Source organism: Rhinatrema bivittatum, chromosome 18, assembly GCF_901001135.1.
Source record: "Rhinatrema bivittatum chromosome 18, aRhiBiv1.1, whole genome shotgun sequence".
Classification (NCBI taxonomy): domain Eukaryota; kingdom Metazoa; phylum Chordata; class Amphibia; order Gymnophiona; family Rhinatrematidae; genus Rhinatrema; species Rhinatrema bivittatum.
Genome location: NC_042632.1, coordinates 16,165,777 through 16,193,238, shown reverse-complemented (window position 1 = coordinate 16,193,238; position 27,462 = coordinate 16,165,777). Strand labels below are relative to the sequence as shown.

At 44.5% G+C, this 27,462-nt stretch overlaps 1 protein-coding gene across 2 annotated transcripts in view; it reads left to right on the top strand.

Annotated features, from left to right (window-relative positions):
• The first annotated feature begins 3,033 nt into the window (after positions 1 to 3,033).
• SIL1 (SIL1 nucleotide exchange factor) overlaps positions 3,034 to 27,462 on the top strand; it is a 384,707-nt gene continuing 360,278 nt past the window's right edge. Inside the window, exons 1-3 of one of the 2 annotated variants that reach the window (XM_029583703.1) lie at positions 3,034 to 3,056; positions 21,969 to 22,080; positions 22,460 to 22,595. In XM_029583703.1, the coding sequence (XP_029439563.1) occupies positions 21,979 to 22,080; positions 22,460 to 22,595 (238 nt within the window). In that variant the 5' untranslated portion in view covers positions 3,034 to 3,056; positions 21,969 to 21,978. The remainder of the gene's footprint in view (positions 3,057 to 21,968; positions 22,081 to 22,459; positions 22,596 to 27,462) is intronic. The other variant, XM_029583702.1, reaches the window with a different exon arrangement.

Below are 27,462 nucleotides of genomic sequence, written 5' to 3'. Positions count from 1 at the left end.
CCATCATCACATCGATATCACTTCTTCAATAGGTAGCTAAAAAACCTTCTTATTTATTTATTTAAAAGCTTTTATATACCGATTACCGTTTGCACATTGAATCGGTTTACAGGGAATATTGCGTTTATGAGAAAATGCATAAACAAATAGTTACATAGAACGAGTGGAAAACAAGTGAACAACAAGAGAACAACGGAATATTGAGCTTGAAAAATTATGGCATAGAAAAATAACGAATGGAAATAAGGCAGGGTAGGGGAGTAGTAACTGGGGACAGGAATTAAACATGAGAGCCTATTCATTCTTGCACTGATAAGCAGCATTATACATGATTATTCACCCAGTTACACACAAATGCCAATGTGATTCCTCATTCTCTACTAGCAATTGTATATTTGCAGCTGTACACAACCAACACTCCCACACTTGGAAGCATTTAAAAGCATATATTCTTTATCTGGATGTCCTCCACAGTAATAGCACGAATATAATTTGAGATCTCACACAACACTGTGTCTAGCCTTAGTCAAATACTTGCCCCTGTTACCTGTCTTGGTGGTGGTGGTGGGGGGGGTAACTTCCCAGGGTTATCTTGAGGTTAATTCTACTCGACATAACCAAACTAAGCACAAACCATAAACAGCTAAACAAAACCTGAATACAAATAAAACAAATCACTCTCACCTGCCACTATGCTGTAATTAATGCCCAAATGATTGGGTTTCTTATGTGGGGGAAGGGGTGGAAACAGCACCTGTGAATAAGGAAGCAAGGCAAGGAATGAGTCTTTATTCACCAACCAGGAATGCAACAGTGCGCCCCTTCTCACGCCATGTCCATTTGGGGGTGTTAAAACTGTTGTAGGCTGTAAATAAACACTTAGCAGCTAAAAGAGAAAGATCTTTATTGAGATTTCTCAGGATATTACATTTACCAGCAAGGCAATTTAGGGGCAGTCTCAGAGAATGTTAGTGATACAATATGTTAACTAGGTCACCACCTCTAATTTGCACACCTTTGAGTTAGCAACTTATTTAACATAACATTTTCCTAATTGCTTGGCACTCTAATTTTATAGTCATGTGATTTTTTTGTAAATTGAGCCCACTTGGCAGAACGAAACTCAGTGCTGACCCTTAGCTTAATGATTACCTTCAAGATGCTCAAATCCTGGATCCTTACCAATTTGGTTTTAGGAAGTCATTAAACATCAAATTGTTATTAATGTTCACTGTTGACATCATTAGAAGGGGCTTTGATGGTAATCATAAATTAGTTTTAGATATCTCGGCGGCCTTTGACATTGTTAAGCATGAAGTGTTAATTCGGCTTGAGGCTTTTGGAATAGGTGGCATTATGCATTCCTGTTTTTTTCCTTCTTTTAAAATATGAACCACAAATTCACATTGAGTCTGAAACATCTTCTTGGCATTTCATTTCAACTGAAGTACCACAGGAGTTGGCCTTTTTTTTGTGCCACCCTATTCAATATTTACCTGGTTCCACTTTATTTATTATTTATTAATTTATTAAGCTCTTATGTACCGACGTTCAGACTGGCCATCACAACGGTTTCCATGTATAAAACTTTGTCGTGTTCTCTCTACTTTGGGTATATTACCAATTGTATGCAGATGATATACATTTTTTTACTTCCTTGACCACCTGGACTGCTATTTTACAATTTCATATCACTGCCTTTCCTTAAATCTTGACTGACACACAATAGGTTTCACTTGAATATCAAAAAGACTGAAATCATGGTGCTTTGATAGACCTTTATCATTTATGATTAGGGATAATAATAACTTAATCTGTTCACAAATAAAAAGTTTGGGTGTAATCATTAGCTCAAGCCTTTCTGGAAACCACAAATAAATGCCATGAAATAACTCAGGTTACTTCACAATCTGAATCCATTATTTCTACCACTAGATTTCAGGACAGTCCTCCAGGCGCCAGTACTCAATTGTCCTGTATTAGGATTTTCCATTATCTACTCTACATGTACTTGAAGTAGCACAAAATTCCACTGCCAGAGTCCTGACTGATACCAATAGATGGCAATATATTACTACAGTATTGTATAATTTGCTCCCAATCAAGGCAAGAGTAAAATATACAGTTGTTTCTATCATTCAAAAATGTATTGATAATTTTGATTACCCATGGATCTGCACTGTACTTAAAATCTACAGCCTGCGGCAGACACTCTGGTCCTCACAATCTCAATTACTTACTTACTCAATTACTTCAATAAGGTCTACTCGACTAAAAACTTGAGAGGACTTTATCATTGGTCCTGTTACATGGAACAATCTTTCAGAATGCGTACGGCTATCGGTTCATATTAAGTTGTTTAAAAAAAAACTTCTGAAAACTCATTTATTTAAATTAGCATTTGACCATCTGGATACTTAGTACATAATTACATTATATTATTTTGGCTCTGTTTATTGTTTTATAATTTTGTAAGCTGCCTTGCACTCTGTATAGGTGGTCTATAAATAAAATAAACTTTTTTTTTTTCTTTTTTACCTTTTGTGTACTTTAGCATTTCAGCAGCTTTGTCTAGTTTTACAATTCTAATCAGTGTACTATACACTATCTGTGTGTAAGATGAGCCTAGAACTAAGATGGGATGCAGGCACTCACCTTTAGCATATTTCTGCATTACTTTTTCTGTGGTGAACTTGCAGCACTAATCACACTAGTCTTCTCCAGACATTCCTTTAGCAAAAATGTGATACAGTACATAAGAGTAATGACTTATATTATGGCTCCAATTTGCCTTGCTTCTCTGCCTCTTCACCGCATCTTTTACAGGTATATTTTTCATAAGAATTTTGCGGAGCACCCTTATACTTTGACAGTCAACTGATCCATTTGGAAAGGTCTTTACCCATTTGACTTCACACGGTCTGAAGCTAAAGCCTGGCAAGTGCAAATTACTATTCACAGAGCTGGAGTTTCTGAGAAATAAACTGTCCGAAGCTGGAGTAAACATGGATGACGAAAAGATCCAGGTGCTGACAGATTGACTCACTCCACAGATGGTCAGTAAAGATACAAGGAATTAAATCTGTTAGGGTAAATTTTCAGCCATGTGTGTTCTGAATACCACTATCCCGGACAAGGTCAAAACTACCTTTATAGAGCATGAAATGTGTAGCCAGCTAAGCATGTTATGATTTGTAGTCCTGCAAATAACATTTCATGCAACATATGAGTCCCTTACAATTGAGATGCTTCATTCCTGCATTCTGATTTCTTATTTGTTTGATTTGTTATTTTATACAAAGAAAAACAAGTCTCAATACTCTGTAATGTGTATCAGGCTCTCTGAAGATTCCTATAATGACATTATAGGTCTTTTATTCAGCATTAGGTCTGGTACAGAATGTCTTAGCTTTGTTTTGTCAATAATTCTAATGGCTTTAAATGATCATATAATTCAATTTATGGGAAGCTTGGGGAGTCTTATGAACACTTCTATAGTGTGAAGTAAAGTTGTTATTTACCCAAGCCAAATAGATGGAAACAGATATACATCCAATCTAAAGTTTCTCCTAGGATATGATGTTCTAAACATGTGTTAATTGTAAAATATGCACTAACCCTCATTAGGGTTACTAATTTCAGGGCCAGTATTAAACTGCTTGTTGCAATTCTGCCCCTGGCTACCTCTTACCTCCACTGCCAGCTTCCCTGGTCCCCTGACACCGTTGTTATGTGGCTGCAGCCGCCTCTAGACCTTAGACGCGGCAGGAGGCCGCCTCCCTTCTTTGGCTCGGCTGGGGCCGTGCCGGCGTCCCGGAGTGGCAGGAGCCGCTGACGTCGTCATCCTCTTCTGCGGCTGGGAGGCTGCTCCGGAGCTCCTCTTTGCGGCCCGGAGGCCACCATGGTGTTTCCTGGCGGCAGGAGCCGCCCTCAGTTATTCTTCAGCGGCAGGAGCCGCCTCTGACCTCGGGGCTTCCTTCGCTGCCTGCATCAGCTCTTCTCCTGCACGCAGCGGCAGGGACGCCGCCATCCAAGGTCCTGCTTCCTGTTTTCTGCTTCCTCCTAAGGGCGAGAACGCGTCTCTCGTCAGGATATAAAGGGCCAATAGGGAGTGGTCCCTCTGGCTCCACCTGGACTCCTCCCTGGGTGTCTCCTCTTCTCCTAGCTTTGCCTTTGCTAGGAGTTGGTCCTTCCTGGACTTCCTGCTCTCCACTCCTGCTTGGCGTTCTTCTTTGTGGGATCCCTTGTCATAGTTCTTGGTCTCTCGTCTCGTCTCTTGTCTTCATTCTGGTTGTCCTGGTGTCTTCACGTCCTGAAGTTCTTCGTCCATGTTCCTGAGGCTCTATCATCCTGTCCCTGCGTGGTCCGCGACCAGCCCGGCTGGGTTGGTAGGGCGTGCAGTGACCCAGTGGACCATGACCACCCCCGCTGGGGTGTGTAGGGCGCTGGCGGGATCCCTCCATCCCATAGGGCCGAAGATTCTCCTCGTACTTCATGCCCTGATGTCCTCGTCTAGTTCTGGGTTCCGGATTGAACCATCTTCAGCCCAACCTCAGGATTTCTTCTATTGTGTCTTCCACGCCGGGTCGGAGGTTACGTCCTCCATCGACTGACCTGTCAGGTACGTTGATCATGCTGGGTCCTGAGGCTCCATCCAGGACGTTGCTGCTTGGAGTTTGACCGGATTTCTTCATCTCAATCTCCCATCTCCAATCTCCCTCTCATCTCAAAAATAATGGAAAGGGTCATCAATATTCAACTATCAGACTATTTGTAGGAAAACAAGATTCTGCACTCTTCCCAATTCGGATTCCGCAAGCACCTTAATACAGAAACCCTCCTTCTCTCCTTCACTGACTTCCTTCTCAGAGGCATGGACAAGGGAACCTGCTATATACTAGCCCTCTTAGACATATCCGCCGCATTTGACACCATAAGCCATAAGCAACTCCTCACCCGTCTAGCCCACATTGGCCTCTTGGGCACTGCACTCTTTTGGTTCACATCATATCTCACAAATAGGAAATTCTCAGTTAAAATAGGCAATTCAGAATCCGCCCTTCATGCACTTTCCCAAGGAGTCCCTCAGGGCTCCTCCCTCTCATCCACCCTCTTTAACATATACCTCACCCCCCTCTGCCAACACCTATCCGATCTTGGCCTCAAATTTTTCCTATACGCTGATGATGTTCAAATCATCATACCCATTCAGGAAACCCTAACAAAAGCATTGGACCTTTGGAGAGATTGTTTTGCCTCCATCAACGCCCTACTCTCTGACCTTCACCTAGCTCTAAACGCATCAAAACCCGAACTACTCCTCATCTCCCAACATTCACCCCCCAAACCAGCCATCACAAATGATCCTGCCTAAGACACCTTCACAAGGCAGCATGACGCAAGAAATCTTGGGGTTCAAGTAGACCAACAACTGAACCTAAAAAAACATATCAATCTGATCCTCAAAGAAGTTTTTTTCAAACTTAATGTCATGAAGAAACTGAAACCATTTTTTTGAAGGAGTTAATAAACATGTGGATAAAGGTGAACCGGTAGATGTAGTATACTTGGATTTTCAGAAGGCGTTTGACAAAGTTCCTCATGAGAGGCTTCTAGGCAAAGTAAAAAGTCATGGGATAGGTGGCGATGTCCTTTCATGGATTGCAAACTGGCTAAAAGACAGGAAACAGAGAGTAGGATTAAATGGATAATTTTCTCAGTGGAAGGGAGTGGACAGTGGAGTGCCTCAGGGATCTGTATTGGGACCCTTACTTTTCAATATATTTATAAATGATCTGGAAAGAAATACGAGTGACATAATAATATTTGCAGATGACACAAAATTGTTCAGAGTAGTTAAATCACAAGCAGATTGTGATAAATTGCAGGAAGACCTTGTGAGACTGGAAAATTGGGCATTGAAATGGCAGATGAAATTTAATGTGGATAAGTGCAAGGTGATGCATATAGGGAAAAATAACCCATGCTATAATTACACAATGTTGGGTACCATACTAGGTGCTACAACCCAAGAAAGAGATCTAGGTGTCATAGTGGATAACACATTGAAATCGTCGGTTCAGTGTGCTGCCGCAGTCAAAAATGCAAACAGAATGTTGGGAATTATTAGAAAGGGAATGGTGAATAAAACGGAAAATGTCATAATGCCTCTGTATAGCTCCATGGTGAGACCGCACCATGAATACTGTGTACAATTCTGGTCGCCGCATCTCAAAAAAGATATAATTGCGATGGAGAAGGTACAGAGAAGGGCTACCAAAATGATAAGGGGAATGGAACAGCTCCCCTATGAGGAAAGACTAAAGAGGTTAGGACTTTTCAGCTTGCAGAAGAGTTGGATGAGGGGGGATATGATAGAGATGTTTAAAATCATGAGAGGTCTAGAACGGGTAGATGTAAATCGGTTATTTACTCTTTCAGATAGTAGAAAGACTAGGGGGCACTCCATGAAGTTAGCATGGGGCACATTTAAAACTAATCGGAGAAAGTTCTTTTTTACTCAACACACAATTAAACTCTGGAATTTGTTGCCAGAGGATGTGGTTAGTGCAGTTAGTATAGCTGTGTTTAAAAAAGGATTGGATAAGTTCTTGGAGGAGAAGTCCATTACCTGCTATTAAGTTCACCTAGAGAATAGCCACTGCCATTAGCAATGGTAACATGGAATAGACTTAGTTTTTGGGTACTTGCCAGGTTCTTATGGCCTGGATTGGCCACTGTTGGAAACAGGATGCTGGGCTTGATGGACCCTTGGCCTGACCCAGTATGGCATTTTCTTAGGTTCTTATGTTCTTATGCCACTGATTTTCGAACAGTCATTGAAGCCACCCTCTTAACAAAAATGGACTACTGTAACTCCCTTTTCTTAGGCCTTCCATTACAATAAAACCCCTCCAAATGCTGCAGAATGCAGTTGCGAGAACCATCTCCAGTGCCCGTAAATATGACCATATTACTCCCCTCCTCAAGAACTGACATTGGCTTCCAATCCCTTCTTGCATCGTATACAAAACCCTAACACTGACACACAAAGCTATACTCTCACACAACTCAAACTGGCTCGTTGATCCGTTCTGCCTGGTACAATCCAAAAAATCCACCAGAGCCTCCAGTAATGGAAAACTCCACGTACCCTCACTAAAAAGAGCACACCTTACTTCCACAAGGGAACGAGCCCTATCCATTGCTGGACCCATGCTCTGGAATTCTGTACCCCATAACCTCAGGCTCGAGACCTGCACCTCAAAATTCAGAGCCAACTTGAAAACCTGGCTCTTCAAACAAGCCTATCAACAATAATACCTTTCTCACCCATTGCAAACATACCTGAACCATGTATACACACCCGAACCTTCCACGCAAACCCTCCTTACACCCGTTGTACATAGTTCTTAATGTTATTTCAAATTGTATACTCAATGTTAATTTATTTGGCTATAATCTGTTACAGAGTAGCCTGATTCCTATGTACTTTCAATCTTCTTTCTCATTTCCTATCATTCCCTCCCCAACTCCCTGTTTAATGTAACTATCTTTCCTTATGTTCATTGTTTTGATGTAAACCGATATGATGTTCCCACTAATATCGGTATAGAAATTAAAATAAATAAATAAAATAAATAAATAAATAAAAATCCTCCTATCCAGATGTCTGTCTGCTGTTCCCGGATTCCTTCTGGGGCCGTTGTCCGTCCTGTGCTCGTGGCTGCTCTTTATTGTAGTGTCTACTAGCGGCAGGAGGTCCTCTGCTCTCCCGGAGTCCCAGACTTTTATTCTCGTCTGATTTTAACCTGTCCTTGTCATCGTCTTTCCTAGTGTCTTTGTCAGCTCCGCTGTCTTCAGCATCTACGTTTCAAGTCCTCAACCCCCTTTGCCTCATGTCCGTCCTGCCGCCTCTGCCGTCACCCAGCGGCATGTCCTAAAGGGCTTGGAGTGGTCGGAGGACTACTCAGAGGCCAACCTTGTGTGGTTGGTCTCACCGAGGTTGTGCAGGTTGGCAGAGGCCTGGTCTTGCTCCATTCCCAGAGGAGGCCCGTCTCACCGCAAGGGCACACACATCTCGTCCTGCAGTGAGGAGCGCCCCCCTAGTGCTCACTTCCATCACATTGCAAAACTGCTGGTGCACTGATCTGGTATGCTAGCAGTTTTTCTCCTCGGGTGAGGCCATAAAAACATAAGAACATGCCATACTGGGTCAGACCAAGGGTCCATCAAGCCCAGCATCCTGTTTCCAACAGTGGCCAATCCAGGCCATAAGAACCTGGCAAGTACCCAAAAACTAAGTCTATCCCATGCTACTGTTGCTAATAATAGCAGTGGCTATTCTCTAAGTCAACTTAATTAATAGCAGGTAATGGACTTCTCCTCCAAGAACTTATCCAATTCTTTTTTAAACCCAGCTACACTAACTGCACTAACCACTTCCTCTGGCAACAAATTCCAAAGTTTAATTGTGCGTTGAGTGAAAAAGAATTTTCTCCGATTAGTTTTAAATGTGCCACATGCTAACTTCAAGGAGTGCTCCCCAATATATGTAAAAATAAAAAAAATTCTTTTTCTAAACTAAATGCAGTAATTAAAGTAGCCTAGTAAGGATTATATCAATAGACGCTTCCAAAAAAGATGAGATATTAGGACCCTTGCTCTAGAGGAACTAAACTATCATCTTAACAGGGGCGAAAAAACAAGAACACATTACCCCAATATTGAAGGATTTTCATTGGCTTCCTATAGAACAACGAGTACAATATAAAACATTAAGTAACATGCACAAGGCAATTCATGGAGTTAATGTAGAATGGTTAAACGCATCAGTACGGCTACACACATCTCCCAGAATTTTAAGATCTTCAAATAAAGGTTTACTATCCATCCCTTCATTGGTATCAGCAAAACTGACTTCTGTGAGAGACAGCAGGACTTTAAATTTGGAATAAAGTTCCAACAGATTTAAGACTAGAAACCAACAACACAGTTTAAGCTATGTAAATATGTATCATCCCTCTATGCTACCTAAATTTCCCCTACCCCACAAATCCTTTTACACTATACCCTACTACCCTCACCCCACTACCCTATTAACCTATTACCCTTGATAAATATTGTACTATTTGTTCTATTTGTATATATTTCATGCATTAACCTATTGTAATCATTTTATTACTATTACTACTGTTTTACATTGCCATATACCTTCTTTCAGTTGCTCTATTTTTAGCATTGTTATATTTTTCTAATGGTCCTTCCTTAGTTGAACTTTAATTGTAAAGCACTGTTGCTACCTTCTAATTGTTCTAGCACTGCTGCTGAAACTTTGTTAAATGTGAACCATCGTGATGTTACTAAACGAATGGCGGTATATAAAGAACCTCAAATAAATAAAAATAAAAAGAGACTTAAAACATGGTTGTTTAAACAGGGTAACACCTGAGCATAACTATTTCTTCTGGCACTTAAATTAACAGGAGTGATCTTCTGATTCATCTGTTTTTATGTGATTTTATTTGCTTTTGATGTTTTATAATAATAAAATTGTAATAAGTTAATTTTTAGTAATATGTTTATGTCCAGTTTTTATGTTATTTATTTGAATGTGGTTGGAATTTAGTTAACTGTATTTATTGTAAACCGATATGATGGCTTGTCCCAAATACCAGTATAGAAATTTTAATAAATAAAAATAAATCTTCTAGGTTAGATCTTTTTTTGCCTAGGCAAATAAAATACCAATGAGACATTGGCGGGGGGGGGGGAAGTCCTCTGAATAACCTGATATCTATAAGGTATTTTTTAAGCATTTCAAACAGGAATAACTACCTAATAGGACATTTTAAAAATAAAGATTCTTAACACACAAAGAATGATGGTAGAAAAAAATCAAATGATCCATCTAGTCTGCCCAGCAATTTTCTTATGGTAGTAACTGCTGCTCTGTGCAGGGTACCTCCATGTTTCTGTTGAGGCCCTTTCAACCAGCTGACCAAAGCAAAATTTCCTCCCTTCTATCTGCCAGATTCAAAATAAAGGCTCCTAGATCTTCCCTCCCACCAGCCGTTCAAATATGAATGCCATACCTGGGAGCTTTTAATTTATAGTTACACTGAGATTTTCATCGACTAGCCAAGGGGAGGGTGGCGCCTGAGGGGGCAGGTCGTACGGTATATGCCAAGCTTTCTCTTCTTTCATATACATTTACTAACGTTCGCATTTTCACTCTCACTCTCTCTCATAGGCAGACATGCTCATTTTCACACACATGCTCACTCACATTCTTCTCATTCTCCCCTCTCCTCCCCCACACACACATCCCTAGTCACTTACACTACCTCCCCCCACACTCACTATCTCCTCTCTGAAAGCTTCTTACATGCTTAACCCTTGTTTACAAATAAACAGACTCGGCACTCAATTTAGAAGCATTTATTGGTATGCAAAATAAGACAGAGTACAGGGAAGGGCCTGACAGTCACTGTCAGAGCTCCATTAGTTTTCTACCTGCACATTAGCTGCTTATATAGAGAATTTCTTTCTTTGTTTACCAGTTTCTTCTTATCATAGCATCATGACAGTTGGTTCTGATCCTTTTTATCCCAGCCCACAATTGCCCCAATATTAGTATCTTTTCTGTTCCCACAGGCTATTTCCCTTCTGTCTGAGCTTCAGCCCCACCTGGCGTCAGTGGTTTCAGCATCATGAGTCTCTTTTGTCATGTGTCCCTTTTATTGAGTATCAGTTCTCCTCACTGGCAATGTTTCTTTTTCTGATATGGATCATGGGCATAAAAGCTGCAGTTCTGTGCATACACATTATGGGCCTCATTTTCTAAAGTATCGCAGGCCTGCGATACTTTAGAAAATCGCGCTAATGGGGGGGCGGGGGGTCGACATGGGGGGGGGGGGGGGCAGTCCTGCGCTAGCCGGTAGCGATCGCCACCATAGAAGGTGTAGCTATTGGGCGCGAAATAGGACGCGAAAAGGCACCTACCTTTTCGCCGTGCGCGTTGTCTTCACGGAGTCGGCTCCGGTGACGCCCTGACGACTCCTCTTCCGGGCCCAACTCCACCCCGATTTAGGTAGCGCAGGCGTGCGCTACCTTCGCAAGCTATCGCAAAACTGTGATAGCTTTAGAAAATGAGGCCCAGTGTCTGCTAGAGCTGTCTTTTGCTCTGCAGATATACATTTCCCTCTTGACCCTTGCTCAGATGCGGATAGCAAGGGTCATAAACATGCAGTGGAGGTGGGCGACATAAGAGAAATCAGATCATCGAGATGCTGAGAGAAAGAACCTTATGGACATCCGAAGAACAGTAGGAAAGATACATAATGTTATCACCACCTTAATTTAAACTAGAATGGAGGAGTAGCCTAGTGGTTAGAGCAGGAGACCAGGGTTCAAGTCCCACTGTTGCTCCTTGTGACCTTGGGCAAGTCACTTTACTCTCCATTGCCTCAGGTACAAACTTAGATTGTAAGCCCTCTGGGGATAGGGAAATACCTACAGTACCTGAATGTAATCCACTTTGAAGCGCTGTGAAAATATAAATCTAAAATCTAAAAATAAAATCCCAATTTAAGTACTTGTCTTCTGAAAATCTGCCTGGATAGCTAAGAGAAAAAAATATGGCAGATAAAAAAGCATAACTGTTCACAATTGAAAATAGTGTCACAGTTTATTGGTATTCTCATAATGGTAGTAGTTGGAATCGAATCTTAAAGAAGAAACTTACATACCATAATTAATTAACAGCACAAATTTTCCATTGACCATCATATTTGGGCAGAATTTGTTTGGTAGGTACACATTATTCAGTGTGGTCCACACATCTAATCGTTGCTACAGTATTTAATCATCGGACATTTTTTGATTTTTTTTAAGTGATGCAATTTTGAAGTTTTATTATTATTTATTATTATTAATTGTGAGTAATAAAATATTTTTCACAAAATTGCTCCGCAGTCTTAATAATACTGATATCTTAACTTAACTTGCATGTTGTCAGCCCAAAGAACTGATTTATCAAGTTCAAGATGTAAAGACGCCCAACACTTTTTTGAGTGTCATTCATTACTCCTTATATGGCTATTTACGTCATTTCAGTTTTTACACCATATTGACAAACAGCCTTGAAATAGCCCGCCAAAATCGCTGTCACTCATTAAAAACATTGCGCTATGATATTAAGTCGGAGGGTGTACAGAAAAGCAGTTTTTTCTGCTTTTCTGTACACTTTCCCGGTGCCGGCCTAAATTAACACCAGTTAATTTCTGAAAGTAAAATGTGCGGCTTAGCTGCACATTTTACTGTATCGCGCGGGAATAACTAATAGGCCCAACAACATGCATTTGCATGTTGCGGGCGCTATTAGTTTCAGGGGGGTTGGCCGCACGTTTTCGACACGCTATTAACCCTTACTGTATAAGGGGGAAAAATAGCACGTCAAATATGCGCTATTACCCCTTGGGGCAGATTTTAAAAAGTATGGGCAACTGGCACAAACAAAAGTACGCCGGATTTTAAAAGATACGTGCGCAGCCGCGCGTATCTTTTAAAATCCGGGGTCGGCACGTGCAAGGCTGCGCAAAATTAGCAGCCCGCGTGCACTGAGCCGCGCAATCTGCCTCCGTTCCCTCCGAGGCTGCTCCAAAAACTTTTTGTTTTGTCCCCCCCACCTTTCCCTCCCTTCCACTATCTAACACACCCCCCCCCCCCCCCGGCCCTACCTAAATCCCCTCCTACCTTATTTCGTTGAGTTAGGCAGGCATAACTTGCACGCGTCGCCAGCTCCCTGCCCCGGCACAGGCTGCTGTGCCGGAGCACTCGGCCCCGCTCCCGGACCACCGTCACGCCTCTGGACGCCCTCGGACACGTCCTGAACACCGCGCCGCCCCCGACATGCCCCCCAACACGCCCCCCCAAGCAAAGCCCCGGGACTTACACACGTCCCGGGTCTTTGCGTACGCCGGCAGCCTATGCAAAATAGGCGCGCCGGCAAGCAAGTGCCCTGCGCGCGTAAATCTGGCAGGATTTTCGCCTGCAGGGCTTTTAAAATCTACCCCTTACTGTATAAGGGGTAAAAATAGTGCGTCGAAAACGCCTGCCAAACGTGGGCTAACAGTGCGCTCCACCGGTATCGGCCTGTTTATTAGACAGTACCTCCAATCTCCTGCTTGTTGCTTCAGCCCCTCTGTTCTATGTCTACGGCAACCAGACAGCACTGAGGACAACTGGAAGAGAGGGGCAGAAATAGGGAGCCCGCCCTGCAGCAGTGAATGGCAGAGAAGAGCTTCCTCACCTGTCCATGCCCCACTCCCATCTGCTACATAGAGTACAGTGCTGTTTTTTAAAATTTTATTTTATTTTTCTGCATTTTGACACTTCAAAGCAGATTACATTTAGTACTGTAGTTATTTCTCTGTCTCCAGAGGGGGTGCAGTCTAAGTTTGTATGTGAGGCAATGAAAGGTAAAGTGGCTTGCCCAAGAATTTAAGGGGTGCTCTAACCACTAGGCTGTAACCACTAGGCTACTTCTCTGCTCTTCTCTGCTGTGCTTTCTTTGCTTGGAGAGTCACTGCCTCAGGCCTTAGATGTCTGTGCTGTAAGGATGAGACTCAGCTGACAGTAGAGTAGGGAGCCACCTGGAGCTCCAGTTAGGCAACAGTGATTTGGGGTAGGGAGGTGAAAGGGGGTGAGAAGTGGGTGAATGCTTGGGGTCATAAGGTGGTGAATGCTGGGGGAGGTGAGGACGGGATGTGAATGCTTGAGAGAGGAGGTACAGGATTCTTCCACAGTATTATGCATTGCTGCTGTTGCCTTCTGGGGGCAGTAAGATAATTGGGAGGGAGTATTGGGTATGAGGGAGAAGGGTGGGGGGGAACACAGAGAGAGAGGAGGACCCTAAGGAGCAGAATGATGGAGGTAGAGAGGACAGGATAAAGGAACAGATGGCAAGGTACTGGGAAAATGATATGGAAAAATGACATAGGATTAGGGAGAGAAAAGGGGACCTTAAATAGTGGGAGAGATCTGGGGATGGGGAGCCAGGGAAAAGAGAACGAACACTGGATAGAGGAGAGGGTGACCAGGTATTAGATAAACAGAGAGAGAGAGAAAGAGGACTAGAAAAAGAGAAAGCTAGGGATGGTGGAGAGAGAGATAATCTTGGGGTTGGGGGAATTTTGGAAGATAATGAAAGAGAAAAGGAATGAGGAATGGAAGAGAGAGTAGAAGAGGAGGCGTGAGGAAAGGAGAGTATCAAGGAAAGAGCAGAAAGACTGAAGAAGGAAAGAGGACACCAGCGAGAGAAGAAAAATCAGAGAAGACCAGTGAGAGAAAAAAAAAGGCAAGACAGAAAAGCCAGTAATACGAAAGGTTGGAAACCTATTGCTTAATAAACGGGCGGATTTTAAATGCCCTGCGCGCGTAAATCCGGCCGGATTTACGCGCGCAGGGCCCTCGCGCGCCTATTTTGCATAGGCCGCTGGCGCGCGCAGAGCCCCGGGACGCGCGTAAGTCCCGGGGCTTTCTAAAAGGGGCGTGTCGGGGGAGCGTCTAAAATGTCACAGCGTTTCAGGGGCGTGGCGCCGGCCCGGGGGCGTGGTCGAGGCCTCCTGACCAGCCCCCGGGTCGGGTGATCGCGCGCCAGCAGCCCGCTGGCGCGCGTAGATTTATGTCTGCTTTTAGCAGGCGTAAATCATGGAACAAAGGTAAGGGTGGGTTTAGATAGGGCCGGGGGGGTGGGTTAGGTAGGGGAAGGGAGGGAAGGTGGGGGGAGGGCGAAGGAAAGTTCCCTCCGAGGCCGCTTCGAAATCGGAGCGGCCTCGGAGGGAGCAGGCAGCGCGCGCTGGGCTCGGCGCGCACAGGTTGCACAAATGTGCACCCCCTTGCGCGCGCCGACCCCGGATTTTATAAGATACGCGCGGCTACGCGCATATCTTATAAAATCCAGTGTACTTTTGTTTGCGCCTGCTGCGCGAACAAAAGTACGCGATCGCGCAAATTTAGAAAATCTACCCCAAAGAATATTAATAACTCATCAGTGTGAATATCCTATAAACTCAGTTCAAATGGATGTGTCTCACAGGTAGAATTTACATGTTGGGAATACCTGGATTTTGTTGCTAATTTTGACTTATTCTGGTATACAGTTAATTAACTTGTATGCAGATCATACCCACCAGCATGAATGGTTTTGTATTGGGTCAAAAATATTTTGTGGTAACAAAACTTAAAGAATGTTTTTTTAACGTGTATTTGGAGATTAGATTAGTACAGTTTTCCGTGGGAACAGTCCACAAGTCTTTCCCCTATCAAAATAAACTGTTCCCTCACCACTAGCACTACAGGGAACAAGTGCCCCACATCCATCCACCAGAACTCTGGAAATTTTACCCTCCTCCCCACTGGCAGGAGGAGAGCAACACCTTTGCCAGCTTCAATCTGATGTTCGGATGTATGGGGCCCCAAAATCTTATAGACCTGCTGATTATTCAAGTTCAGATGTCAGATTGAAACTGGCAAAATGAGACATACACAGATAAAAAGTGCTGATTTCCTTCTGCTGGTGAGGCTGGAGGGTGAGAATTATGCAAAATATGGTTTAATGTACCACAAGGATTGAACAAACTTGAAAGTGTGTTATGAAATAAAAAAAGGTTGAGAAGCACTGTTCTAGTCTGTGTGGGCTGCACAGGCTCCTTCACTAACAGCAGCAGGAGGATAACCCAGAGTTTTCAGGCTTTGGCCATTAGAGTTCCAGGGTCTCCAGGTCATCCAGAGAGTTCCCAGATATAATGAAGGCCCTCTCATCCAGATGCTGTCTGCCACCAGGACTCCTGAGTGTTTCTAAAATGGAGCCAGCAGGATACAGTCTTACCTACTATTGGCCCTGTGACCACTAATGCTCTTGATCCACTTTCCTGGGGCCCTTGGTAGGTAGGGTAAGAGCATCACTATTAACTAGGCTGTTGTCTTCTTCCAGCTTCACACTGAGATCCTTTAGGGGTGAATTGCTTCTTTTTTTTTGATTGGGCAGATGAGATGGCTTTTCTTTTTCTTTTCTTTCTTTATTGACCTGGCTGTTTCTTCCTGCTGCTTTGGGCTTCTAGTCCAATTGAAACCAAGGCTGGAATCTGGCACCATGAGCTTTCATTTGCAACAACCTAGGGGTTTTTCGAAAAATTTGATATCTTCTAAATTAACCTGGCCATTCCAACAATAGTCCTCGGAAGGGGACCGTGCACACTCTTCAATCCTAGATTTGAAATCTGGCTGCTAGATATTGCTATTGCTCAATGACGATGACTCCTCCTCCCACCTCTGTAATATCCCCAGCCCTAGAGAAGGCCTTTAGTTTTTCTTGGGTGCTTAGGAGAGCAGTTCAGGAGTGGAAGCTGCTTTTCTTTTCTCCATTGGGTGGGAGGGGAGAAATGTACCTAATGCTCGTCCTATGTAGTAGTTTGAGTAGTGTGCTTGTGCAGCATGTTTATCATTAGTTAAATATGTTGGTAGTTAACCTAATAACTAAAACCCATGCGTGAGGCAGTGCTCCTTTGTTCCCCCTTAAACTGGTGCTTGACTAGACTTGGTGCCTGCTCCCCATTAATTCCCCTTGTCAGAGAGCTCTGTGGGTGGGACCCAACAGATGAGGAATAACAGTTGGGACTCAGGTGGATTAGTCAGACCAGGCCCAGGTCTCCAGGAAGAAGGCAGCTCCTGTAGAATATTGCTGTCCAATCACTGAGCTGTAACGAAGCTGTATGAGTACTGAGGGAAGAGGTACTAACTGTGAATAATTGGAGTACACTGTTTTGAAGGTAAAGGCATTCTACTAATGTTGATGTGTTAAAGTAGAAAATAACGATAGTGTTTTAAGAAAGGTTGGAGTCAGTCCAGGTTTGTGTCAGAGATCACTTCTCGTTCCCACACCATGTTTGAAAAAGATGTGTTAATTTTTAGTGCTCTTTTAGTCAGGGGCAGATTAAAGGTGCTTTGGGACTAGAGGTAAGTCTTGTCAGATGAATCTATGAATCTATGATCAAGTGGGATACACATTTTTAAATAAATCAGTTTCTTTGGGTGACCAGAGTGAGATCAGATGTAGTATACTTGGATTTTAGCAGAGCCTTTGACATGGTTCCACATAGGTGACTTATAGACAAACTAAGCACGCTAGATGTAGGCTCTGAAGTGACTGACTGAGTTAGAAACTAGTTGAGTAGTGGGAATAACAAAGGATAGTGACAAATGGAGTTCATTCTGAGGAAAGGGGGGGTCCAAAGTTTACATTTGGAAGGTATGAAATATGAGGTGTATCTGTTGAATCTTGTGGAATGTTCTTGGCAGGTAAGATTTAATGTGTCAACAAAAAATACACACCTCAAAAATATAATTCCCTCTTCTTGAACAAACAATCAAAATATAGGGAAAATGCAAATCCTTATGGGTAGACTTTTAATGTCCAGTATATTTAAGGGTAACTCCAAAAAGGGAGTACCTCAATGTTAGAATATACCGGAAGAGATCAGAGTGGCTAGTCTAGTACAAGTCCCCCGGTCGATCTGAGGAGGGGATTACAATTTGAAATTAATACAAATGGAACAACAGTTCATCTTCAACTGGAATACTGTGCCACTTCATGGCCTTAATAAAGAAATAGAATGGTCAGTGTTTTTCTGACCACAACACAGCAATGATATCTGGTTTTTTTTCAATGACATTTCCTCTTTGGACATCAATAGTTAGGGGACTTACCTTACTAGGATGGATTTTGTAGGAAGCAGGCCCTACCAGTTTACCACTTATATTCACCACTTATATTCACATAAAGGTTGCGGTTCTTCTGCAGCCTCATGCAGCAATGACAATCAGGACTACCATTTTTTTTAGAACATTAATAATGTTTTTGAAAAATTTTAGAGTGCTTGTAAATGGTTCTTTCAAAAAGACAAAAAATGCTTTTCATTCTAAAAATTTTTTATCTTGTATGATTACCAGAGCGGCAAAATCCTTCATAAGGACAGATAATAATACTCCCCATAAGAAATAAAAATAGAATTATTTTAAGTATGTATGAAAATATTTTTTGTAATTAGGGATTTTAATTGAATTCAGAAGAATTTATGTTTTTATAGAATGTTTATTTTTCATATTTCATAGCCTTATTTTGTTTACTGATGTATTGAGCACTTGAGTGACAATCCATTGTATTCGGGCATACCTGAAAGAGAACTACAGCGCAACTTCTCCAGTACAAGTTGGACCTGAAAGAGAACTGCAACACAATTTCTCTGGTATAAGTTGAACATGATAGGAAACTTCCTTGCTTAAAAGCTAGGAGAGTTTTCCTGTCAGTTAAAGGCGGGACTTTTGCCCTGTGAGAGTTTTCATTGGTCCAGGGTCTTTTTAAATACACAGGAAGATAATATGGCCGCCATCCAGCAAGAAGCAGTGGCATCCATGTCCCAGCTTGAATCCACAATAAGTTTATACTGCTATATACTGCTATATATGTTGCAGTCCCAGTCGTGGCAGCCGCGACTAGGCCCTTACCTCCTTGGTCCCGGCCCGTCTCCGAGGGTCTGTGGCCTGTTTCGAGAAGCCCTGCCTGGATGCCTTCTCCCTAGGCGCGTGCGCGCGCAATCCGCGCTTATGAAGGCCGTTTCCCGCCACTGAAGGCTCTGTCCTATCTGTGACGTCAGACGCCGCGGCTTATGTAAGGCCGCCGTGGAGCCCAGGACTTTGCCTTGCGGTTCTCTGTTGTGCCGTGCCCCGGAGTGTGCTATTGCGTTAGCAACTCCGTTTCTGCCTGAGACTTGTTTCACTTCGTGCCCAAGTCCTGCTTCTGTCTGGCTTGCTTGCAGTAACCTGTTCTGCTTCAGTTCCAGCTTGGTTCCAGTAGTAGCTAGTCCTGCTTCAGCTCCTGTCTGGTTCCAGTAGCCAGTCCTGTTTTAGCTCCTGTCTGGTTCCAGTAGCCAGTCCCTCTTCAGCTCCTGTCTGATTCCAGTAGCCAGTCCCACTTCAGCTCCAGTCTGGTTCCAGTAGCCAGCCCTGCTTCAGTTCCCGCTTGCTTCAGTTCCAGCCTGCTCCAGTTCTTGCCTGACTCCTGATCCCTGCCTGCCTGCTCCAGCTCCAGCTTCAGTGACCTCCTAAGTCCCAGTGGCTGGGTTCCTACGGGCTCCTCCCGGGGGAGTACCAGCTTCCAGGGTGAAGCTCACGTCCAGCTCCTGCCTGGTATCCGCCTCCCGACCTGTCACTCACCAGAGACTATAGTACACCTCTCCCCAGTCTCTCACAGGTTGGCCCAAGGGTCCACTAAACAGCTCACTCACAACAATATGGGCTAGAGACTTTATTGTCATCATTATAATTTAAAACTTATTTTCCTATTAACAGCAGTCTCTCCTGCCCCTGAAGCAGTCAATTATTGCTGAAACACTGGTAGTGTTGGACGGCTTCATAGGACCTAAGAGAAATTGGTTACAATGAGGTTAAGTTATTCATTACCAATACGGTGAAAAGCAGTTCAGCTCACGATAGTAGCTGCTCGAGTATGGGTGGCTTCATTTATTTTTTTGTGTGTAATAATTACCTTTCAAAGCTTCTCTTAAGGACTGTGGTTATTAAGGAGAGTTTGCAAATAAGATAAAATATAACAAAAAAATATAGAACACAGAATGCTGCACAAACATGAGTACTAACGCTCACTTAAAAATGCAAAACAAAAACGATATATTCTAACATTGCGGTACTCCTTTTTGGGAGTTACCCTTAAAGATACCGGACATTAAAAGTCTACCCATAAGGATTTGCATTTTCCCTGTATTTTGTTTGTTAGGTAAGATTTAATGCCAAAAATGCAGGTTCATGCATTGATTTGCAAAAAATTCAAGGGTGCTGTACAGTATAGGGGTGGAATTCTGTGCACAAAACAAGAGTGGGTTTCTGGGGAGGATCATATCTGCTGGTCTTCAGGTGACAGTGAAGGCCAGAAGAATGATTAGGTGCATAAGGAGAGGACTGGCCAGCAAGAAAATGGAGGTGATATTGTCTTTGTTTAAGTCTCTGTGACATCATTTTGAGACTGCACAATTCTGGAGACTGCACTTTTAAAAGGATATAAACCAGACAGAGTCGATCCAGAGGGCAGCTACTAGAATAGCAGTCTTCATCTAAAAACATATGAGGAAAGATTTAAAGCTCTACAGTATACATGTATACCATGGAGGAAAGGGGCAATGGGGAAATATGATAGAGACATTTAATATCTCTAAGGAATAAACAGGAAGCAGTCTCTTTCAATGAAAGGACAGGGCCAGTGCAAGGATATTGGGTACCCTAGACGCAACTTACAGCCTTGTGCCCTCCCAACACATAATAAAAAGAAATTGATACTGCAATGAGCCAATTGCTGTCTTCACTGCAACAGTGGGAAAACAAACATTTGTCATAAAACTTCAAATAATAAAATCAAGAAATATAAAAAATTGTAGTATAACCATACTAATAAAAAGAATAAATATTTCAAATCAGCTGATAAATAGAACATCCAATTATTAAAAACATTTTTTTTAAAATTTCCCAAACACCAATAAAATATTAAAAAAAAAAGAAGCAGACACATCAAATAACATCCAATAATTAAAAGTAATAAGGATAAAATCCCCCGCTCTCCATACCTGGGAAGTTATGATTGTTATGGATTATTAGGGGAGGGGCCGCACACACTTTCTCTCTCATACACACACACACATGCTCTCTCTCGCTCACATACAAACACTCCCTCTCATACATGCTCTCACACACCTCTCTCACTCACAGGGACCTCAGTTTTCTTTGATCACTGGCTGAATGGGCTCTGCTGGCGGGATGGGCCCTACCGGAGCTTTGTTTCTCCGGCCACTGGTAATCTATTGGAGCCTCTCCTTTCTTCACTGGATTGGCACCGCTGGTGGCACCACCAGAGCCTCTTTCCTTTCTTCACTGCCACCAATGGGATGGGTTCTGCTGGGGCGTCTATCCTTTCTTGTGGCTGCTGGCAGCCCTGTTGGGCCTCTCCCTGTGTTCTGCCACCCTCTGCTTTGTGTCTGCAATTGCACAGTTTGCACACTCGGCAGCACCGGGCCTGGTTAAGGAAGTGACTGAAGGGTTTATAAAATATCAAACGCCTGAGGCATCACATAAGAACAAAAATGTGTGCCTATAGCAGGTGTTGACGAGCTTCCTCAAAATAAGCTTGCTGTGTCCTCTTTGGCCTTGTTCCTAGATTTTCATTTTCTTTTTTTTGTGTGTTCTATGTCTTATTTTTTACTTGGAGGGTTACCCTTATACCCTCTTTTTTTTTTTTTTTTTCTATAAACCTCTTTATTGAGGAATACAAATCACCAAGGAAAAATAACACAGAACAAAGCAGGTGATTCCACTGAAAGAGAATCCCTCATTATTTTCTACCCATATCCCAGATTGGAAACCTCCAACCCTCCCTTATACCCTCTCTTTAACAATCTTGAGTCCACGCTTCAGCTTTTGCTGTTGTATTTATGCCGCACACATCTTCCTGCAGTGCCTCCTTGTAGCTCTTATGAGGATCTGCATGACAGCGCAAATGGGAGTTCCAAACACTGGCATCACCTCTGGATTGAAGTTTAAGATTAGAGTTTGAAGGGGATCGTTTTATGTAGTTTTACCTGTAACTAAATTCTGTAGGTGGAATTTGCCGGTGTTGTTACTTTAATAAAGCCGGTTGTTGTAACTGCCAGCTGAACTAGTTACATCAAAATGATGACAGTGCTTCTGATTCAGGAAGTTATGCGGGAGCAGAGCAATCACCAATAGATTTCCCTCCAGGATTCTCGTATCGTGCAATAATCTCTGCTATGGGCAAGGGATGCTTGTTGACAGCTTTGAATTTCCACTGAGGATGGTGTATGATTTTGGTTTTCTCTTTGTTTCAGGCTCTCTATAATGAATTGCCTTGCGTACCTGGCATCCAGCGCTCTGAGATGGAACCTAATCTTGCTCCTTTCAGCCTTTCTCTTCTGCTCCTGCTTGAGTGAGCAAACCCCTGTAAGTTTCCTTGTAACGCTGGTGGTCCTGTCTCTGCTAGGGACAGAATTTTGTTTTCATGTTTGCCACATTGGTTTTGTGATTTGTTCATAACTTGTTTAAAATCTGACTTTCTGAAGGTAAAGTGTTAGTATGTTTGTGTACACCGCAACATTGCTGCCATCCTAAATCTGGGCCATAAGTAAGGTGCTAGTCCGTTCCTGCTTTTCCTTAAGCCTCTGCTGCTTAGTTCTCTTTCAGGCTGCAGGAGGATAAAACTGAATTAACAGGATTGGATTAAGAGTTTATGAGGGCATGGAGTTAAGTTTGGCAGAGTACAAGACTGATTCTCAGATGCTAAGGAATAAAAACAAGTGTGTGTTTTGTTTTACATCCAAAGGAGTTTGCACTGACAGAAGTAAAAGAAAAGAAAATGCATGAGACTGAGAATGAAGAAGTAACAGTAGAAGATGAGCTTGATCCTGAAGATCAGGAAGCTTTTTACCCCACACGAGAATGGCAAACTGTCAAGCCAGGTAAGAAGTGCAGAGTCCACAGCAGTGATTCATTTCAATGATGAACGGTGATACTTAATCCCACATAAAATTCGCAAAAGTCATAAAATCTTGCATTTAAATGACAAACACCAGGAGCAGGTTAGATGGCTGATTCCAGGTCACTGACAGGGCTTTGAGATTTGAAGTTTACTTCCAGCTGCAGTACAGCTTCATGGGAAGGCTTTTACTTTGCCTCAGCAATCGAACCTGTGGCTCACGAAAACTTTCATCTAAAGTTGTTGGGGTTTTTTTTTTCCATCGCCCATGCCTCCAGGGCAGGATTCATCACATTCCTTATTACTGTTGCAGCTCAGCCAGCACTGCTGAGTGGCCAGGACTTGATAATGTAATTTCTCCCAGAAAGCTTTGTAAAATGACAGTGCTATTGATTTATGTGTGGTGGCGGTGGTGGCAAGTACCTTGTTCGTTACAGGCTGAGGCGATCACGGCCCCACCACGATGACCGTGACACACTTGACAGAATAATGCATAGGTTTGTCATTGTCTTCTGCAGCCCACAGCACCTGCCCTGCTTCTCTGGTGTTCCCTTATCCAGGGAGTGATCCTATTTTGCATCCATAGTCCTACAAGTATCAGGTCGATACAGTAAAGTGTGCTCCGTCGGAGCGCACTGTCAGCCTGCTCTGGACGCGTGTTTTCCCTTACACCTTATTCACGGCTTGATACAGTAAGGCCGCGGTAAAAACAGTGCGGCAGTGTCAGGCGCACCCTTCCTCCCCGCACGCACAGTTCTCCTGACCTAACGCCTGATTCTCTCTTCTAATCGCATGCAAATGCATGCCGCGGCTGTGAAGCGTTAGGGAAGGGTTATGCCCGCGCAACCCATTTTACTGTATAGGCGCTGTAACAGCGCCTATACAGTAACCTGGGTGCGCTGGTACCTGTCATTTCAAATGACATTTGAAATGACAGGCACCAGGAAGTGTAAAAAAGTGTAAAAAGTGTAAAAAGTGTAAAAAACAAAAAACCTGTGTGTTATATAAAAAAATAAAAAAATTTTAAATACCTGTCGGAGGGCCGTGGGTCCAGGCGGCCGGTGGGCGGCGGGCAGCCATCAGCGGCATCCGGTAGTCCCTTCTCCCAAAATCGCACGGGCGGGTCGGCAGCGGGGGGGGGGGGGGGGGCGGCAGCGGGGGGGCGGCAGCAGGATCCGGGAGCGGCGGGTAGGCAGCAGCGGGGTCCGGGGGGGCAGCGGCAGCAGGATCCAGGGGCGGCAGCGAGATCCGGGGAGCGAGTAACAGCAGCGTATTCGATCGGGCAGGCAGGTAGGTGGCAAAAAAAAGATGGCCGCCTGCACGGGAAAAGCGTGCAATTGGCCGCTGAAGACGTGACGTCACGACGTTTGGCGTCACGGGGTGTGACGTCACGTCTTCAGCGGCCAATTGCAGCTTTCCCCCGTGCAGGCGGCCATCTTTTTTTCCCACCTACCTGCCCGATCGAACACGCTGCCGCTACTCGCCCCCCGGATCTCGCTGCCACTGCCGCCCCTGGATCCTGCTGCCGCTGCCCCCCGGACCCCGCTGCTGCCCACCCGCCGCTCCCGGATCCTGCTGCCGCCCCCCCGCTGCCGCTGCCGCCCCCCCCCCCCCCCCCCGCTGCCGCCCCGCCCGTGCGATTTTGGCGCTCATCCAGGCAGGGGGAGCCGGAGGTCGTTCGCCGTCGGCTCCCTCTGCCTGGATGAATGCCCGTGCGAAATCGGGAGGAAGGGAGAAGGGACTACCGGATGCCGCTGATGGCTGCCCGCCGCCCACCGGCCGCCTGGACCCACGGCCCTCCGACAGGTATTTAAAATTGTTTTATTTTTTTATATAACACACAGGTTTTTTGTTTTTTACACTTTTTACACTTTTTACACTTACCGTAGCAGGCCCGAGCCTTGCTACTTTTTCGTTTGTTTTTTTTTTGCTTCGGGAGGAGGGGACCGGACGGGACCAGGGCGGGTAAGCAATGTTTTTACACTACACTACACTACACTAACTCCTACTAGGGGGAGGCGGTAAACTAGCAGGTTAAGGCCGTGGCAGAACAGCGGGTTACGGAGGAGATAATATCAGCGCCCGTTACAGTATCGCAGGGGAATAGCTAATTCCTTCATTATACAGCTTTTTCGTTCATTTACATGCTGGGTGCGGAAAGGGTTTAGGAAAGGGTTTAGGAAGCGCTAAGGACGCGTGAAACTGGAGACTGTATCGCTGGATGGCCTTACTCGTCTGTATTGTGCGCTCCCAGCACGTTACAGACGGGCAATCTTTAATTCAACGTTACTGTATCGACCTGTCAGTAAGGGGAGGAAAACACGCGGCCCACCCGCGGCACCTAATAGCGCCCTCAACATGCAAATGCATGTTGATGGCCCTATTAGGTATGCGGGTGGGATCCAGTAAGTAAAATGTGCAGCCAAGCCGCACATTTTACTCTAAGAAATTAGCGCCGACCCAAAGGTCGGCGCTAATTTCTTCCGGCGCCAGGAAAGTGCACAGAAAAGCAGTAAAAACTGCTTTTCTGTGCACCCTCCGACTTAATATCATAGCGATATTAAGTCGGAGGTCCCCAAAAGTAAAAAAAAGTAAAAAAAAAAAAAATAAAAAAAATTTGAATTCAGCCCGTGGCTGTCGGGCCGAAAACCGGACGCTCAATTTTGCCGGCGTCCGGTTTCCGAGCCCGTGGCTGTCAGCGGGCTCGAGAACCGGCGCCGGCAAAATTGAGCGTCGGCTGTCGGCTGTCAAACCCGCTGACAGCCGCCGCTCCAGGCCAAAAGGAGGCGCTAGGGACGCGCTAGTGTCCCTAGCGCCTCCTTTCCCTCGTTTGCACCGCGTCGCCTAATTTGCATGCTGGAGCATACTGGATAGCTCGCACCGGCAAAGGGCCGGTGCGTGCGCCGGGAGAGCGGGCATTCATCCGCTCTCCCGCGGTTTTACAGTATCGGGCTGTTTGTTAGGGCAGTGCTGCTGGGGTTTTATGCATATGGGAGGGTTTTTCACCAGGTTGTTTGCAAGGGAGGGGTCTTAGCCTGGTGCCTCGGGTTGGCTTTGAAGCCTCAGCTAGCTGCGAGATAGTGCTGTGATCTTGCTTTGCCTAGCACACTAATGGCCCAGAGCTTTCTTCCACAACAGAGTGCTTGTAGTTGAGGAGGTTGCAATCCAAGTATTTTCTGCTAGGAAGGATTAAGTGGATACAAGATCCTGTAGAAAGAATCCGGTAAAATTACAAGTCCCTACTCCTATCACAATGCCAAATGTGGTATTGAAACGCCAGCTCTGAAGTTATTTTTAGCTCCTTCCTGCTTTGAGTGCCGGTGGTTTTTCACGTGAACATTTTAGTGCTGTTGAAAAGGTGCCAGGTTGCCGATAGTACTGGAGAGAGAAGGGCTCCCTGTCTCTCGAGCACAGACAGTGATCATGCAAGCATTCTCATATCCCCTGCCAATGGGCCTCAGCCTTGCTGTGGAAACACCACCTGGAAGAGTAAGAGGAGGATTTGGCATTCAGGCCTGCACAGCGTTTGGCACCACTGCCTGCGCTCTCAGCAGAGAGGCTGAATTATGATGCTGATTTTTTTTCTTGATATAGACACCTGTCTCCTAAGAAATGGATGGGGATCATTACATGAAGGCCACTAAATGACTTTCAGATGGTAGGGACTGATTTCAGCTGTAGACTGTGTGACTCAATGCCAGTTGCAGGTTCCTCGCATGCTGTTTTTGTCTTTCTTTTTGATGAGTTTCCTGTGATTTCACATCTTTTAAATTTTAATTTTTCAGTGTTGTAATTGTTCATAGTACAACAGCGCAGTTTTTCCAGTTCATGCTTGGGATAGGGGGCGTGCCCAGCAGGTTTTTCCTTTTTGTCTTCCAGGCATGATTTCACAACTATAGTGGATTTTCTTTCCCCAATTTTCTGTCCCTTCTCGACTCTGGTTGCCTAGTTTTTGCAGCCATTTTCCTGAGCGGGGGGGCCATGCACCAGGACTCCTTTCAGAACCTTGCAATCAGAAGCATCGCTGGTATTTGATAAATGAGACTCCCTCCCCCGGAGTAGGGGCGGACAAGCTTTTCTTTTTTTTTTTTTACATACCTGCCTGCACCAGGGGATGGGGGCGGGACGAGGAGGTGTGTACTTGCCCCTCTCAGAGCTGTGGATCTCTTCTGGTGCAGGCAGGAGTGTGCTACCCCTGCTCCCACCACACGTGCTTGGTCATCTGCCACATAAAGTAGCTGCAGAACCTGAACATTAAAGCTGTGTGCGGGGTTTCCTATTTCCCAGGCTCATTTTTGAAAAAACTTCTGATGCAGTAAGCTAATGTTATGTTAATGTATCGGAAGTTAAAATGTGCCGCTTACAAGTTAAAATGTGTGCTGAAGGCACATTGCAACTCTGAGGGGAGTGTGTGTAGCGTTGTCAGTTGGTGCTGAGACTATTGAGTTGAAGCGAGCCCCACCTTTCGGCACATTGTTGCTCCTCGAACACCCAGTCTCAGCCGGGGCAAAGAAGCGTTTTGTTTTTTTTTGGTCTCCTTGTCCTGCTCTCACCCTTCTGCTTCAAGGAGAGGTGATGCATGGAGCGCTGCTGACATGAGGATCCCACCCCCTCTTCCTCTTCGCCTACCTGCAGCACCTCCTTTTTTCCATCAGGGCTTTGTCTGGAGGTAAATGCTAGGGGAGGGGGGAGAATGCGCTTTCCTGGGGGGGGCCTTGGAGCGGCCTTGGAGGGAACGGGGATAGCCATCGGGGCTTCCCTCAGGCTCGGCGTGCACATGTGTGAACTCTCTTGCGCGCGCGCATGTTATAAAATCGGGCGTAGATTTTAAGATCTGGGCCATTGTGTAA